Raw genomic sequence first — 16,709 nt, 5'->3', positions numbered from 1 at the left:
CCGGTCACCTGCGGAGACGGGCGTGGCCACGCCCCCGAACCCTTGGAGCCGCGGAGCGGGCCCCTCCTCCTGACGGCGCTCAGGCCCCGCCCCCCGCCGCTCGCCCCGCCCCCGCAACGCCAAAATGGCGCCCCGGGCCTCGCCTCCTCCCATTTTTCACGATCCTCGCGGCGTCCGATTGTTCTCGCGAGATTTCGGGCCCACTATTAGCTGGGTCGCGGGGAAGGCCTTCCTTTCCTTCCGCGTGGTCGTTGAGGTAGGCGGTCGTGGCGCGTTGGGGTGCTCGGGACGGGTTGGGGGTGCTGAATGCGGGCCTCCGAGGCCAGGGTTGCGAGGCGCGACTACGCCGCAGAGGCCCGTGCTGCGCCGGCGCTTGAGGCGCAGGCCGTTGGCCGGGGTGGGTGGGGAGGAAGACCCGACCGTCGGGCTGGTGAGCTAGGCAGGGGCCCTGCGCTGCTCCGGACGCTGGAGCCGCCGAGGGCAGGCCCCAGGGTGATGGGCGTGCTGCCTAGGGTCGGGATGCAGGTGGTCGGGACTACGGACAGGTACACGTGGCCTCCTGCCGGGTCTTGGAATAAGGCGCGTTTCTTGGGGAATGTTTTGTGAACGGTTTCCGGGAAAACGGTTTTTGAGTCAACTGTGTTGTAATAATGCGATCTGTCTTAAAGATCAGCAATAGGAAGACAGATCTAACCTCCAGTATACCATCAGTGCCATTGCCCCCGATATTTGTTAAATTTCGTGTTTGAGCATTTATCTCATTAATTCTTAGATCTTTGCATTTTAAAACACTACCAACCAATCCTAAGATTACTGTGAGTCCGTCGGACAGTTTGCAAATCTCCAAGATTTGCGTTGACCTTGATGTTTTTCCGTATTTGAGGTATTTTGCCCTTTTATCCTAGGGTTTCTTTCTTCATCACTCACTTGTCCTTCTCAAGCGTACTAAAGACTAAACACAAAAACGGAAGAACGCCGGCATCCTCTATAAGGGAGATGCGGTAGTGAAACAAGACTTCTTTGGGGTTTTTTTTGCCCATTACTCTTAAGATCTCCCAAGGAGATTTTGAAAAGGGAAACATAGGGCACCATTGTGTGGTCTGTGAGCATTACACTGAAAAGTTTGAGAATTCAGGACTTAAAAAGTAATATGCCAAGGAAGAGGTTGCACGGTGACATTGATGAATCGTGCATAGGGTGAATGAGAAGAGGCTACAAATGGATATCCAGGATTTTTGATTGAGGTGGTAAATCGTAATTATTTTTCCTGGTATGCTGAGGCAACACTGCCTTCTGGCTTTGAGTTATTCCAAGGAGTTTACGTCTGCTGCTGCCTTTGGCCATTAATTGTACGTGAATACTTGTACATACATGGTTAGTAAAATTACATTTTGTTTTATGAGAAGATGTTTAATACTCTTTATGGAAATGACAGTATCGTTCTGGAATCTTAATCCACTGGATAGATTTAGAAGACAACTGAAATAGGGAAGCAATTCAATTTCCAGATTTTAGAATTTGATTGCAAAATGATAATTCTTATGTAAAAATGTTATGGGCTTTGTATATAATTTTGCCTTAATTTACATAAAATGGCATAATACAACTACATTAAATTTTGTATTACTGGGATGCTAGCTGATTCTGTTGGCATTTGTTCAGAGACTACATTTACTGAATTTTCAGAACTCTGAAGCAAACAAGTGGTGAATACAATTTGGAGAGGACTTGGGAGAATAAGTAACGAATTTTCTCAACCTATAATGGCATCTAATTCAGCTGTAGAAATTGACAATGAAAGGTAAGTGCCTTTTTTTTTTAATTCACCACCACCACTAGATTTTTTTACTGCAAAACTGACTAAATTTGACGATAACCTTTGTATTACTGGGTAAGCAGTAAAGATGTTTTTCAAGAATTAGGAAAGAAAAGGAAGGTCTTCAGTTTTACACAGGTCTTCAGTTTATTTATATAGTTAACAGTAGGACACGTTCTTAACCCAGGGAAACAGAAGAATATTCTCTGGGCTAATTTGATCTCTCTTTCTGACTAAATCACTCCTAATCTTAAAACAGGAAAATGGACATCAGTGGGGAATATTGCTTAAAAATCAACTGGTGATAATGCACATTATAATAGTGGTCGCAGGTAATATATACATGATGGAAATACCTAGTTACTGGGAAATCAAATCAGCATTCCTCCTGTTTTCAAGTCAGAATCTATCTGCTAGGCTACTCTTGCATTATATCAAGCAAGCTCTAGCAGTAAACAAGACTGTCTTTGGAAATTAAAGTTAACATTATTTCTCTTGGAAGATCATTTTTTGGTAAGTGCTATGGCATATGGCACATGGTGTTACTATTTTAAGTAGCCAGAACTAAGGAGTTGGCTTAGTTAGTACTGAGCCCATATTTTTAAAAATTATTCTGAACATGTTTTCCTGCTTTTGGTCTGTGGGAGAAAACTACATTATGGTAATAAGCATTTGGTAATATAAAAGGGTGCAATTAATTTTCCCCCTTTTTTTTCCTAGTGATAATTCTTCTGGTAGCAGCTTATTTAAGACTCAGTGTGTCCCTTACTCACCAAAACAGGGGCAAAGAAACCCTATTAGAAAGTTTGTTCGTTCATCTGGAGGTGTTGAAGCAAGGGATTCATCTAGTGACTCCTCTTTTGAACCAAGACCACTGACTTTAAAAGCTATTTTTGAAAGATTCAAAAAAAAGAAACGTAAAAAGAGGAAATATAAGCCAAAAGAAAGACCAAGGGGAAGACCAGAAGGAAGAAAAACCACTAGACGCTCCCAAATAAATAAGAAACAAGTTAAAGACAAAGGATCTGGGTTCCCATTTTTAGAATCTGAGAATGTAAAAAAGCCATTACCATGGAGAAAGATTTTAAGCTTTGAGGTGAGTCAGTATTTTATATGTAGATACACATAGCTAAAAGTCTAATCTGACTTGTTGGCCACTTTAAGAGTTTAGGTATGCCAAAAATTGAATCTGTGACTTTGATAATATTCTTCTGTAGTGACTTAACTGCCACTTCAAGACCAACCCATCCTTTAGCACAGACTTCACCTGGGTTTCTGGGTGGATTGTTAGCTGGTATATTCAGTGAATATACCCATATATGAGGTGCCTCAAGGCTGTTTATATAAAATCCCTTGGTCTCATCAGGTCATTATAAACATCCCTCAAACTCAAGTGATTCCAGGTGTTCTATAGTAACCTAAGTCAAACCCACCCATATCTTCCATGTGCAGTGGCTTTAGTAGAGGTCATCTTATACTGAATATTCGATTTTTGACAGAATTGCCTCATAACTTAGCAGTAAATTCAAGTATTTGAGTTAAATGCTTGCATAGTTTATAACATTTGCTCTAGAATTGGTGATTTCAAAGAATACTCTCTAGCCTTTTATGTTTTAAGCTGATTATATGAACATTAAAGATTTGTTTGCATTGAAAATGTTTTTAGAAATTCCCAAACCAGATTTGTGCTTAGTTTTTCTTGGTATACCAATTTAGATAAATTTGGTAATGTGCTGGGTAGATAGTGGATTCCTTTTACAACCAGCATCTGGTATATGTGACCCACATATGGAAGAGCGAGTAAATTAAGATCACTTACAGAGTTTGGTGATCTTGAGACATGAGAGAAAATTTTATATTTTGTAAGACTATTAAAACTGTTTGATATTCAGCAAGCGGTGGCAAGAGGATTTTTCAACTACCTTGAAAAATTGAAGTATGAATACTATCTCAAGGAATCCTTGAAACAAATGAATGTTGGTGAAGATTTAGAAAGGGAAGATTTTGACAGTCGTAGATACAAATACTTGGATGATGATGGATCTCTCTCTCCTATTGAAGAGTCAGAGTAAGTTTAATCATGTGACATATTTTGTTGGTCTAGATTTTATTGAATTAAATCTGTTTTTAAATTTGAATGTTGGCGCACCTGGGTGACTCAGTGGTTGAGCATCTGCCTTTGGCTCAGATTCTGATCCTGGGGTCTGGGGATTGAGCCCCACATTCGGTTCCTGTGGGGAGCCTGCTTTTCCCTCGGCCTATGTCTGTGCCTGTCTCTCTGTGTCATGAATACATAAAATCTTTAAAAAGAAAAATAAATTTGAATGCTAATTGTTCCATACTGTTAGGGATTTGTCTGTACTTGAATCGTGATGTGAGCACATACAGTAAGCCATGTGGGCTGTAGTTGAGCTTGGTGCTTGAGCCATCTATTTTGGGATGTTATATACATGACAACATAATTATTCTCCTTACTAGTATTGCTGCTTCAATTGTATATTAGGACTGTATACTACTAATTGGGTTGTAGAATATTTTGTCAGATGAGTGAAGATATATTTTAATGTTACAGAACAGTGGAAGAGGCTGCAACAACTCTTGAACATGATGATGGATGTGATATCAAATTGGTGGTAAGTGACATTTTTGTCCCATTTCATTTTTGGAGGATAGCAGTTCTGTGGGAATAATCTAATCCATTATTGTCTGAATTTAGTTCTTGAAAGGTGCCATGGATTTGTTGCAGGGAATGTAAAAATAAAAATAGGGGTTATTTGGATACTTGATGAGAACACAGGCTTTTCAGTAGTGTTAATAAGTTAATAGGTTAAGTTTTGCTGTTAGGATGTCTAATTAGGATTTTCTAATGAAAAAATAAGCTGAATTTAGGTTTTTAACATCAGGTCTTAGTCACCAAGTGATTTAAGTCACCTAGAGTTGTTAATGTGTAACTACTAAAGCAGTAAAATTTAGTAATTAATACTGATCTTTTTTATGCAGGACAATAATGAATTCATAGTAAGTTCTGAAATACCAAAGAAAATGAGTCTGTATTTAGGACAAGAGGAATATACTGAAGAAGCTGCTTCGTCTAAAAAGAGAGCATCAAAATCCAAAAACATGGGACAGAGGATAGAATGGTCTGAAAAGGAAGAGATAGGAATATGAATATTAAGGTAAATGGGAAACAACTTTTCATAGAAAGTAAAGGTGATAGATGCAAATTACCTATGTTGGTGTAGTGATAGAACCTGGTTAAGGAGAAAAAAATCTCTGAACAAGTTTATGAAACTCCTACAAAAGAATTATTAGAAAAAATATTTTAAAACAGTGAAATTATACATGTAGAAAAAATTGAGACTTGCCTAGCACCAAATAATAAGTAGAAGATCTTACTGTTTTGTCTATATTTATTTATTTCAGAGTTTGCAAAAATCCAGACTTTAAGATATGGAAGTTTTTTCCTTTGTGGTTCTATAGTAGCTACTTGCTACTTTAATACTTGGTCTTTATCTCCATACAGACTCATTCTTTGTAAGCATTTTAAAAATTCTTATAATTTACAGTGACTTCTTTCAATCTGTTGTAAATGGAAGGATATTTGAGCATTCAAATTAAAGAAATTAGAGACTGTAATCCTGGAAACCTTTATTATGGTAATCACTAATGATGGACAAACAACCACAACAATCGATTCCTCCAAGTACTTAAAGCCTTTTATGTTTTGTTTGTTTGTTTTAACATTTTACTTATTAGAGTAAGAGCATGAACGTGGGGAGAAGCAGATTCCTTACCGAGCAGGGAATCTGACACAGGGTCCAATCCCAGGACTCCCAGGATCATGACCTGAGCCAGGCAGGCACGACTGAGACCATTTTGATCACGGTTATTCAGACAACAGAGACCTTTAGAGTCGAATGTATAGTACTGTAATAAGCACTTAACTTATAAGAACTAGTTAGACTATCTCAACTACTACTTTCTTATCACTACTGTATATTGCTAATTAAATTATGCCACTAAATGTCTAGGTATTTTAGGATCGCACTTGTACATGTTTTTGTTTAGCTGTGAACAAAGACTTAGACTAAGTGCAAAAAATAAATCCTCTTTTGCAACCCAGAACTCATGGCTCAGTATGAGTTTTGATACAGATAAGAAGGAACAACATCCCTCAAACAGATTAAAGTGATGGTAGGGGTATTGACAAACTGAAGGTAGTTCCTAGGCTGTAGAACTACTAATGGCATAGATAAAAGGTTAATGTCAACTATGTTGAATTGGTATTCTAATTTTAACATTGACATGAAACAAAGATGCCTTCTTTTTTTAGGCTTTTCACTTGAAAACAGTGTCTGGACTTAAAGGTATGTCTTATGCTTTAGGTGAGCTTTTGTATCGCATTTGTTTAAATGTACTTTGTCAGACAACCTAAAACCTCCACAGTTTTTTTTTTTTTTTTTTTAATATTTTATTTATTCATGAGAGACATAGGCATAGGGAGAAGCAGGCTCCATGCAGGGAGCCTGATGTGGGATTCGATCCCCGGACTCCAGGATCACGCTCTGGGCTGAAAGCAGGTGCTAAACCGCTGAGCTACCCAGGGATCCCCCTTCCACAGGTTTCATTCCTGAAAGACATTTTTCCAGTTTTAAATTTCTGTTTATAACATGATTCCAGAAAAATGAATTTTAGGGTTCACACATTTTCTAGTGATAAGTGCAAGCTTCAGTTTACTTGCAGGAAAAGGTGTCTATGAATTAAGTTTATAGAAATCAGAATACTGGATACCTGTTTTATGCATTTATTTTATTTTAAAACTAATGCATCAAAAAAATAAAACTAATGCATCATCTAAAATGAAGTGTAGGATTTAATAGTGTGATGTTAGAAATGATAGAGGACACAAGATTTCCTAAATCTGAATGATGCAAAGGTTAATTAGAAAGCACTCAATTTATCTTCCAATAACTTCCTAAATGGGAAAAACATAAATACAGCCACATTAATATTTTCCTGTATTTTTAATAAGTGATATCAAATAACTATAGCTCTCAGATGAGGCAGAAAATTAAATTGGTATAATCTGGAATGTTCTAGATAAAACATGATGTTAGTAGAGTTTGCAAAATCAAGACTTTAAGATGTGGAAATCTTTTTCCTTTGTTGGTTCTCTATAGTAACTACTTGGTACTTCACCTTTAGTACTTGGTGTTCCATCTCCGTACAGACTCAGACTCCTTTCTGTAAACATTTAAAAAAATCCTTATGTAATTAGTTTATGGAATGATTTCTTTAAATTTGTCATCAGTGGATGGTGCTTGGCTTCTTGTACAATTTCGAACTCAGAGCAGATCACAGTTATTTTTGTTGTAGAATCTTTAAAAAATGTAAAGGGTTTGAGGTCTATCCCGATGGGGCTTTTTCTGTAGACCTACATCGTTGGAAACGCCTCATAGAGTATATGTGTGGTTTCCTTTATTCACAGAACTATATGTTAGATCTGTGGGAAAGAACTACAAGACATCTATCTGCTAAAACTCTGTGAAAGACCTAATCGCATCTTTTAAATCTTAGGTATTGGCGTATCCCAACAATCTGTACAGTTCTAGGGTGTGATAGTTTAGGTAAGTTTTCATTGGGGACAGTGTAATCTTTGGGGTACCATTACAGTTCACATGATGAATTTAACTGTTCAACTGCTGAATGATACAGACATGAACTAAAACTTAATTCTGACAGAGCTGATCATAGCTAAAAAAATAATTTGGATACTAACATATTTTTAGATTTTAATCAAACTTAAATTGTCTTTAATCTTTTATTTGGTATTTTATCTTTAGGGGTGAATACGATTTGAACTCATTCATGTTTAGAGGTAGGTGGAATGTATAATTTCTGTTGAAATTTTTTTTTCTGTTGAAGTTTATTAAGGATCCAAAAGTTCTGAAAAAGTAACAAGTGAGTAGCATAGTCTAGTGTTATGCAGGAGTTAATTTGATATGCAACAGAAGTATCTAGATCTTATACAGAATTGGACAAACTGAAAAGACTGCTTATGTATAGAGAATAACATGAAAATGCCCCTCTCTTTGAATCTTTATTAAGCAAGTTTTGTGGTTCATCCTAATAATGAATATCTGGATACGTTGCAAATAGGGATATATTGGATTTTCTTATTTTGCCTAATAGCAATCTGAGCAACTGTGATCCTGATTTCTAATGCATGATTTCTTCTAGTGATTTGACTTAATAGTTCTGTATGTACATTATATAAAGATAGGAAAGATAACAGGAACTAGGTTTACAAATTAAGATGCACATAAGATGGAATGATAATTAGGAATAAAGGTCAAAATACTTTATAAGAACTAAAGTTTCTTGAAGTTTCTCAGGTAGTAGCATTGCAGTCTTGAGGTAGAGGGGTTTACAGTTTAGTCAGGATTGCACTGCATGGTATCTGCACTTAGCAGCTCAGGTCCTGCTGGGTGTTCAAAAGACAGTGCAATAGAAATTCAGTATCTGGCATCGTTGGTTTTCTTGGCTTCGTGCATGTTAAACCTGGTATTTTTATTGAAACAGTATTCCTATAGTTTTTCATTATGTTCAGTTTTGAGGTACTCTTCAAGAGGAACTAATGCTTCTCTTTTTCTAGGATGTTTGAGAACCAGGAAGATCATTTATCTATTTAGACCCTAAATGGGTAAGGCTTTCTATCTCTTGCTTCTAGTGGCTGCTTTCTTTTGGTTGGGAAAACAGCAGGACTTCTATAAAGATGTAGAAGCCTTTGTATAGATTATAAACTTGAGAATTTTTATAAAGCCTCATTCTAGATGGTAATGGGCACTGTCCTTCATGGTGTCCAGAAATTGTTAATGTGGCTACATTGAGACACAGGTTATGCTTCCATCACAGTAAGTTTATTGCTGTGGTGACAATGAGGCCTGTAACATTTTGTTAGGCTCATGGGGTAGAGTAGAAGTGAGACCTTTCAGTATTTTAGGTCATTTGCCAAAATAGCAATCTGTACGTCTGCAATTTTCTAGGGCTCTAAAGAAATTGGACCTCAAAGATTACAGGTGAGATTTCCCTTCAAAAGCCCTTTGTTATAGGAGATGGAATCCATTTACTTACTTAATTTTGCAGCAGCTAATTCTAGTGGTTCATTATCTCACCACTTTAAAAAAAAAACAAAACAAAACCTAGATGTTATTAAAAGGACACAGTGAGTGTTTATATGGTTACCAGTGATTTGTGATGTTATGATGACAGGCAAAATGTTCAACTGCTCTGAATGGGCTGAATGAAAGTAGCCTTTCTGAACATCCATCTAAATGTAAAAGTTAACCATGAATAGCTACTTTTGGTGTTAATTATTACAGGGCGTTTTGTGTCAGGGTATGAATGCAGATGTAGATAGTCTTAATTTGTTCCCACATTTAAATGAACTGAATTAAACAATTATTCCAACTGTAATTTTTAGTGTGGAATTTTCAGCACATAAGTAATACAGAACTGAGTTTTGGGATACTTTGGAACCTGTATGTAATTAACTGCATTTTGAAAAATTTAAACTTTAAAATTTTCCATAGTGGGGAGTTTTTGAAGTATGTCCATATTCAAGTGGAGATCCGAGAAGACCTCTGGCAAGTTTATTCTGTATTTTAACCATATAATGGTCATTACCAAGGCTTTGAGAATGCAGTTTCTCATTTGCTGTGGACATGACCATAAAAAAATTTTCCCGTTAGGTTTTCTTCCTTTTTGCTAGTTTGCTAGCATTCAGCCTATTGGGAACATTTTTACCAACCTCATTCTGTTTCCACTGCCTAGATCAGCATTGTCCAGTACAAATTAACACAGGCCATAATGTGATTTGGTAGTAGCTATATTTCAAATTCTCATCTGATTACATGGCTAGTTTATTGAACAGTGCATGCCTAGATCTCTACTCTTGCAGATGTCTTTTGCTTAATCCTTCTGTTAACAATCATGCATGTTCCTGTTACATAGGACAGTGACAGCTGTGGATTGAACAAAAGTTTGTTTTAAAAGGTATGTGCACATTTGAAAAAATACCTTGCAGTAGGTCATTTCAAAGAGGGCTTGTGGGACTAAAACCAAGAGCTCTTAACGCTGTGACCAAATATTGGAGTTCTCCATAGGATGTAATAGTTACTCAATAGTGCTATGTTTTTTCCTGAGGAGATACAGGATTTAGCTGCTTCTATGACTAGTCAAGTGGGATTAAGAAATGACTCCCAAATTTAACCAGTGTCTGCTTTCGTCCTCAGTGCTATTTTGAAGATCATCACTCTGGCTTTGGTGGAACTATGGTGATTGGCGGCAGAAGGAATCACATGTCAAATATCTTAAATAAAAATTTTATTAACTTTGTCAAATATCTTAAATAAAAATTTATTAATTTTAAATAATTTTGCCTATACCATACATAATTTAAAAAAAAACTTTACACCTTTAGTAGAAAGTCAGCACGTATTTTTGGCTCGAAGTCTCTCTAGTGTTTTCTGTAGAGGAACAAAAATTAAATGCAGTTAACAGCTGCAGTATACCCTAGACGTGGAAAAATACCTGTAGAGGACCTAGCTCACCTTATGAAATTCTTTTGCCCTTGCTCTGTTTTGGGCATATGCATCTTGCTTTGCTTTCTCTTCCCTTTTCTGTTTGACTTCAGCTAACTGACTGTAAAAAGTTCACAAATTTAGGACACACACCTTAGGAATGTGAATTACTATTCATACACACATACATACACCTCTACCTTAGGGCTCTTTGATGCATGAGGGCTTGTGCAGTCTTTCTGTCTTCAGGAAGTGACACTCTAACCTTAATCTTATTCACACCCTTCAGGCGACTCACAGCTGAGCCTGAGCAGAGAACAAGGGACTTGGCAAACATTGCAATGCTACATTCTCTTGAGAACTGATGGAGGTGGTGTGGAACATACCTATAGGTTTCTCCTTAACTGTTTTGATTTGAGAATTTTCAGAAACACGAAATTTATTCTTTATTTCTTTCTGTCTCTGGGAGGATCTCTCCATAAATGGCTTTTTCCTCTTTAAAAATGCTTCTTGTAAGCTCCCAGGAAGAGCTGTGATGTTTGGAGGGGTTTCTGTTTTAAAAAAAAGATTGTGGGCAATGTGGACACTGGAACTGAATAGGGAACTCCCGCTGGCCCCTCTGTTAACACTAAGCATCTCAGACCCCCTAAGGCATACCTGCGCACAGGATTACTGGCTCCTCCAAGTGGTGTTCTGATAAGTCTGGGTAATCTGAGGTTGCTGTACTCACCTAATTGCAAAAAAATTGTAGATAAATTTAGCACTGTTCACCTCATTGAACAGAATCACAAGCATAGGTTCTAGACCTTTAATAGTTTCAAACCCCTGGTTCCCTTTGGTAGACAAAGATGAGGTCTTAGGGGGAGGTAGATGAGTGCCTACTCTTAATCCCATGTCCAACAGACTTTATCTCCTGTTCTACTGCCTTCACTGCCTATCTTCCAGAGCTCTGCTGCCTTAGAACATTTTTGGAACAAATTCATCTTTTATTGAATCCGTTCATTCATGAGTCCCAACCCTTCCAAGTTCTGAGATGAAGTCTATAGCATAAGATAAATGTCTTTAGGACTATTATTAAGTGGCACAGAACAGTGCTATTGGGCAGTTTAAGAGCCTGTCCCCTTTTCCTGTTCACTTTGTAGTTGATTGCATTTGCACTTAATAAGGGAAAGATACTGTCTGCAAGCAAAAATGTAAAAAATGCCATGTGGAAAAAACTTGTTTCCTTATTCTCAGCTATAGGTTGCTGTATAAATGAGGTGTGTTCATATTAAAGGGAGCTCTAAAATTTACCTGAGAATTGCTTTTTGCCTCATTTCCTTCCTTTTCTTCAAGGGTTAAGTTTGCAAAATCCATTTCAGCAATACTGATATCACTGGTGCTTACTAATGTAAGCTCTGGTTCTTCCATTATACCATGGCCAGACTCTGTCTCCTGTGCAATAAAATTCAAAAGGAAACCGTATCCAAAAACAGCCTTAAGACATTAGAAATGTAAAAATACAGGTTACAGAGGAAGGTCTCTGAAGACCAAGGTGGTGCCTCTCCCACCCCCTTTTTAGAAATAATTAAGACTTTGGGGATACGTGCAATGATTATTATAAGCCCAAATGCTTTACTGTAGGGCTATGCAGATACTACAAATGCAGATTGGTGGGGCTCTGCAGAACCTGTGAGGGTAACCTATCTAATGAGAGCAGTAGCTGGTGGGCTGCAGCCACACAGAGGCCACTGCTGCAAGACTACATTTTTAGAGGGAATTTAATTACTGAACAAAAACTGCAAAAAGGCCACCTCTGTGGCCTAGAGGTCACTCTTGTTGGTCTCAATATAATTTCTATCCTCTGTTTATCTGTGAAAGGGCAAACAATACTAGAAGGTAAAAAGCATATTCAGGCGACTAGTTGAAACCAAGCACATTAATCCAATGCAGTGCAAAGAGGCTGAAGCACAGGCCAAGCTGCTTGAAGATGGGTGTGTCCACTGGGAGCAGGAGTGTTAACAAGTTGCTTTATTGCTTCCCTTGAATTTTGTTTCAAAAGTCTTTCCTGGAAATGAATTTATTTACATACAACAGATTTCACTTACCCACACTGGAATAGAGCTCTGTAATGATCCAGAACTTAAAGCAAGCTCTGATTGTGCTACTTGAGAAAGATTTTTGATTTTTGGAGTTTCTGCCTTAGTTGAGTTCTCAAAATATTTTTCATTCTGAATAGAATATGGTGCCTGGACTGAAGTTCCCATCTCCACTGTTCTGTAGGGACAATCAATTTCTTCCACATGTGATTTTATATTTAAAACCTCATGGGGTTCATTTTTGTTTCCACTGAATCCCCGACTTTCTAACATTGTATCAATCCCTCTTTCTGATAGTTCTTCAAAATCCAGTCTTTCTTTTCTGCCTTCTGGTTGGGTTTTTATTGAGCACTCACTAGAGGTAGACCCACATGGAGTGCTATGCTGTTGACTTAAGGGAAGAAATACATTAACTTCATCAGAGGAACTGAAGACTGAATTCTGCACATTTCCTACAGAAAGCTGGAAATGAACACTTTTTTTCTTATTTTGCATTATTTCAGAGTAGTGATTTTCCATGCTTTGGGAAGAATCTCTTGCTTCAATGCTAAAAATAACTGGTAGATCAGCATGCTGACTCCCCTCCTGTGAAGAAAATTCTGGCAGAAGCTGTTGAAAAGATTGTTCAGATCCTGCAAGAAATAATCATAATTACAGGATGTGAAATCTGGATACAGATACAATCTCTGATAGTTGACTAAATTGCAAGTAATGAAATAAGATTACTTCCTACAATTTGAGGAGTGAAAGCTGATGTATGTATACATGAATAAAAAACTAAGAGGATGGTCACAGTGATTTTCAAATAACTACCGCTCCCACCATGTTATCTTCTCCTAGTCTAATAAAGAAAATATAGTTGTTAGACATGATGAGGATTCTTCCCTAAGAATTTTGATTTTAATAATAGAACTTAAACTAAAATGTACATGTTTCGAAAAATATGTACATATATGTGTGTATATATAAAATCTGTACAAGAAGTTTTAGAAGGATACTTAAAACTTAACCATAAGGGTTGAGGTAAGGAAGTTGAGTAACAAGAGGCAGCACTTTTGCTTTTTATTTTATCAAGTTCAGAACTGTAAGATGCAAACAGCATTATTATTTCTGTTATCGAGATGAATACACAGAGAGACAGAAGTTGTAACACTGGAGATGGGTGAGGACAGGAGCAGAGACACACCAGGAGCTGATAGGCACAATTTCCAAGGAAAATAGATTATAAACTTAATCATACCCTCAGTATCTGTAGCAAAAATCTGAGCTGCAGCATGAGCCAAGTGAGGATCAGGCTGCTGGTTCAAGCTTATATTAGAAGAATTCAGGCTGGTTCTCCTCAGTGCTGTAAAGGAAACAGTACTTTTGGATGATAGAACAGCATGGTGGCTTTCACATGAAGAATCTGAGTTCTGATGGAAAAACAATAGAGAATATGGATTATGTATTATCAATTGAGTCAATAATCCTGTTCCTATGATACCTTAATAACCACATAACTTTCACAATAATTTGCTATTTAAACCCAATTCTTCCATTTCAGTTAATATGAAAGAGACTTAAAAAAATTGGGATCCCTGGGTGGTGCAGCGGTTTAGCGCCTGCCTTTGGCTCAGGGCCGATCCTGGAGATCCAGGATCGAATCCCACGTCGGGCTCCCGGTACATGGAGCCTGCTTCTCCCTCTGCCTATGTCTCTGCCTCTCTCTCTCTCTGTGACTATCATAAAAAAAAAAAAAAAAAAAAAAATTAAAAAAAAAAATTATTTAGGGGTGTGGGTGGCTCATTTGGTTAACTGTCTGCCTTCAGCTCAGGTCATGATCCTGGGGTCCTGGGATCGAGGCATCAGACTCATTGCTCAGCAAGGAATCTGCCTTTCCCTCTGCCCCTTCCCTTGGGATCCTGCTCTCTCTCAAATAAATCTTTAAAAATACACAGATATATATAGATGGATTTTAAAAATTAAAAAATTATTTAGAAAACAAACTGCAAATTAATCAGATAGTTTAGAATATGAGGAGATCATTTTTGAAAAGCGGGAACTATTATGTACGACAGCCTGAGATGTTAGGCTATGGAAGCAGAAAGACCCAGGTTTGAATATCAGCTGCCTGATACAGGAAGAGGCTTTAAATTTCATAAAATTAATAATAATAAAAATGTTCTCAAGCCTTTTATGGATTATACTCCTTGTATATGGAGATACAATGAGCCTGTAAGCCGCTGGAGATACGGCTTACAGGATAAAATTCTAGTACAGCTGGTTTTCAATCTTGGTTCCACATTAGAATTGCTTGGGGAGCTTAAAAAAAATTCCTGATAACCTAGGCACTCCTAGAGACCTTGATTTTTTTTTTTTTTTAAAGATTTTATTTATTTATTCGTTAGAGACAGAAAGAGAGAGAGAGAGAGGCAGAGACACAGGCAGAGGGAGAAGCAAGCTCCATGCAGGGAGCCCAACGTGGGACTCAATCTTGGGTCTCCAGCATCACGCCCTGGGCTGAAGGTGGTGCTAAACCTTCTCGGGCTGCCTGAGACTCTGATTTAACTGGCCTGGGTACAGCCTGGGCACCGCCTGGACATTGGGAGTTTTAAAAGCTTTCCACATGATTCTAATTAGCAGTGAAGGTTAAGAACCATTGTTCTGTTCTAACAGAAGGAAAGATAAAGTATTTTTGAAAATTCACAGCAATGAAGCATCTACATTAATATACCTGGTAAAAGTCTCTGCTGTCTTGAGAAATCCCAGAGTATGATGATGATATGTCAAAATCTGGATGTGGTTCTAAGGGTTTAAATAGCTGACGATGCAAATTTGGAAAAGTGTGTTCCAATTCTGGAAAGTCAAGGTCAACTGTTGTAATTTTGAGAAAAAAAGAAAAAATTTAATTTTAGGTAACTGCAATTTAACAAAATTACTTCTATTTTTTCACTGCCAGCAGATCCTTTCAATTAAGTCCTATCATTACACCCCACATTCAAAAAATAAGGCTACTCTCAGTGACCAAAACCTTTGACAAAGTTTCCATTTTTACTAGCTCCAAAATCTTATGAGGTTAATTAGAAGAAGCTATATGATCACTGCTTTACTATAAGCTTTGTTATTCTTACTTATTTCATTTTAGGATCAATGATTTCAGAGGAGAAAAAAAGAAGAAAAGTTCACTGTATAGGATGTTATAATGGGCCAGGAATTGTGCTTCATGTGTATTATCTCATTTAATCTCCAACATCCCCCTTTTAATAGAAGATGGAGTAAGTAACCTGCCCATGGTCTCACAGCTAATCAATGATCAAACTAGGGCCTCAAGGTCTGATCTGTGAACTCTTATTCTCTATTGGCAATACTGCCTTGGTTGTCAGAGTTAAGTTTGCACTGGTAGAGGAAGATTTTCTCATCTCTTCTACAGGTTCTTCAGTCTAATTGGTTCCAGATCCCCTCTCTCACAAATGCCCTCAACTGTCTTCCACTTTCTATGTCATAATTGCTGCAGCAGTCCATAAAAACACGAAGCTCAAACACTCTTTAGAACTAAAAGGATGGAAAGTTATACAAAAGTACTGTTCAAAATAATTTTAGCCCACAGGTCTGTTTTTTCAGTCATCAAATTTGCTTCATTTATGTGCTTGTCCATCATCTGCTGCATGTGTGTCTTACCAGATGTAAATTTTTCCAATGCAGGCAGCACAGGTTGATGAACTTCCCCAGAGTCCTGCCGTTGATAAATAACTTGTGATGAGGGAACTATAGAACTTAAAATATTGGTTTCCTTTTCTTTACCAGTGGCAGATTCTTGTTCCCTGTGGTCCACATGCTCTGAAAATGACCCTGAAAATTCAGTTTAATGAAAATACTTAATGGCTGGCCACAAAGTTCCTTAGAGACACACTTTGGCAGAGAGGCAGAGCCAAGATACACTGACGAGGGATCAGAGGAACTAAGAAATCTGCTCAGAAAGATTCCCACTGAATGGGAAAAGGTGATAATAGCAGATAATTTTCAAAATGTTGCTGGAGATCCACAGAGCATCCCTGTGGGTCTACAGGCCTGTGACGTCCAGTCATGTTTACGGAGTATCATACTGTCCACTATTCTCTCAGGCATGAACAGTTTATTTCTGAGATTTAAAGAAACAATTTTTCAGCATACTGTGACAAGCTCTCAGTGTTTGCTCACCACTGTATTGATCTCAGCTGATGCTGGCCTTTCAATTTATTTACAAGCATGCTGATG

General features: G+C 37.7%; 2 protein-coding genes and 8 non-coding genes across 64 annotated transcripts in view; 9 read left to right on the top strand and 1 right to left on the bottom strand.

The window, feature by feature from the left end:
• The first annotated feature begins 107 nt into the window (after window positions 1–107).
• TAF1D (TATA-box binding protein associated factor, RNA polymerase I subunit D) lies at window positions 108–10,218 on the top strand. 50 transcript variants are annotated; one of them, XR_012015909.1, is made up of 14 exons: window positions 108–256; window positions 1,687–1,801; window positions 2,537–2,912; window positions 3,709–3,884; window positions 4,389–4,449; window positions 4,817–4,992; window positions 6,150–6,183; window positions 7,394–7,443; window positions 7,660–7,694; window positions 8,472–8,519; window positions 8,863–8,895; window positions 9,409–9,462; window positions 9,830–9,871; window positions 10,111–10,218. XR_012015909.1 is itself a non-coding variant. In XM_072795015.1 (8 exons), the coding sequence occupies exons 2-6, from the start codon at window positions 1,764–1,766 to the stop codon at window positions 4,982–4,984; spliced, it is 819 nt and encodes a 272-aa protein (XP_072651116.1). In that variant the 5' UTR covers window positions 108–256; window positions 1,687–1,763; the 3' UTR covers window positions 4,985–4,992; window positions 6,150–6,183; window positions 7,394–10,218. The 50 variants fall into 50 exon arrangements, 1 of the variants encoding a protein (XP_072651116.1); XR_012015908.1 differs by lacking the exon at window positions 9,409–9,462; XR_012015906.1 differs by having other exon boundaries at window positions 4,817–6,183.
• On the top strand, window positions 5,860–5,985 carry LOC140615642 (small nucleolar RNA SNORA40). Its single transcript, XR_012016137.1, has one exon. It is a non-coding gene; the product is annotated as a small nucleolar RNA SNORA40 (small nucleolar RNA).
• Window positions 7,215–7,345, top strand: LOC140615639 (small nucleolar RNA SNORA18). Its single transcript, XR_012016134.1, has one exon. It is a non-coding gene; the product is annotated as a small nucleolar RNA SNORA18 (small nucleolar RNA).
• Window positions 7,489–7,560, top strand: LOC140615644 (small nucleolar RNA SNORD5). The gene has a single exon (XR_012016139.1). It is a non-coding gene; the product is annotated as a small nucleolar RNA SNORD5 (small nucleolar RNA).
• LOC140615632 (small nucleolar RNA SNORA8) lies at window positions 8,262–8,400 on the top strand. The gene has a single exon (XR_012016127.1). It is a non-coding gene; the product is annotated as a small nucleolar RNA SNORA8 (small nucleolar RNA).
• LOC140615634 (small nucleolar RNA SNORA1) lies at window positions 8,637–8,771 on the top strand. The gene has a single exon (XR_012016129.1). It is a non-coding gene; the product is annotated as a small nucleolar RNA SNORA1 (small nucleolar RNA).
• On the top strand, window positions 9,072–9,144 carry LOC140615631 (small nucleolar RNA Z40). Its single transcript, XR_012016126.1, has one exon. It is a non-coding gene; the product is annotated as a small nucleolar RNA Z40 (small nucleolar RNA).
• LOC140615638 (small nucleolar RNA SNORA32) lies at window positions 9,493–9,618 on the top strand. The gene has a single exon (XR_012016133.1). It is a non-coding gene; the product is annotated as a small nucleolar RNA SNORA32 (small nucleolar RNA).
• LOC140615633 (small nucleolar RNA SNORA25) lies at window positions 9,904–10,032 on the top strand. The gene has a single exon (XR_012016128.1). It is a non-coding gene; the product is annotated as a small nucleolar RNA SNORA25 (small nucleolar RNA).
• CEP295 (centrosomal protein 295) overlaps window positions 10,185–16,709 on the bottom strand; it is a 53,152-nt gene continuing 46,627 nt past the window's right edge. For 3 of the 6 annotated variants that reach the window (XM_072795006.1, XM_072795009.1, XM_072795010.1), the window contains 10 exons: window positions 16,134–16,304; window positions 15,190–15,329; window positions 13,717–13,888; window positions 12,486–13,108; window positions 11,692–11,832; window positions 11,056–11,128; window positions 10,785–10,949; window positions 10,599–10,704; window positions 10,429–10,519; window positions 10,185–10,344 (listed from right to left, as the gene is read on the bottom strand). In XM_072795006.1, coding sequence (XP_072651107.1) covers window positions 10,306–10,344; window positions 10,429–10,519; window positions 10,599–10,704; window positions 10,785–10,949; window positions 11,056–11,128; window positions 11,692–11,832; window positions 12,486–13,108; window positions 13,717–13,888; window positions 15,190–15,329; window positions 16,134–16,304 — 1,721 coding nt within the window. In that variant the 3' untranslated portion in view covers window positions 10,185–10,305. The remainder of the gene's footprint in view (window positions 10,345–10,428; window positions 10,520–10,598; window positions 10,705–10,784; window positions 10,950–11,055; window positions 11,129–11,691; window positions 11,833–12,485; window positions 13,109–13,716; window positions 13,889–15,189; window positions 15,330–16,133; window positions 16,305–16,709) is intronic. The other 3 variants (XM_072795007.1, XM_072795008.1, XR_012015861.1) reach the window with 3 other exon arrangements.

The sequence above is a fragment of the Canis lupus genome, chromosome 23, assembly GCF_048164855.1.
Source record: "Canis lupus baileyi chromosome 23, mCanLup2.hap1, whole genome shotgun sequence".
Classification (NCBI taxonomy): Eukaryota; Metazoa; Chordata; class Mammalia; order Carnivora; family Canidae; genus Canis; species Canis lupus.
This window is presented reverse-complemented; position numbering and strand designations above follow the sequence as displayed.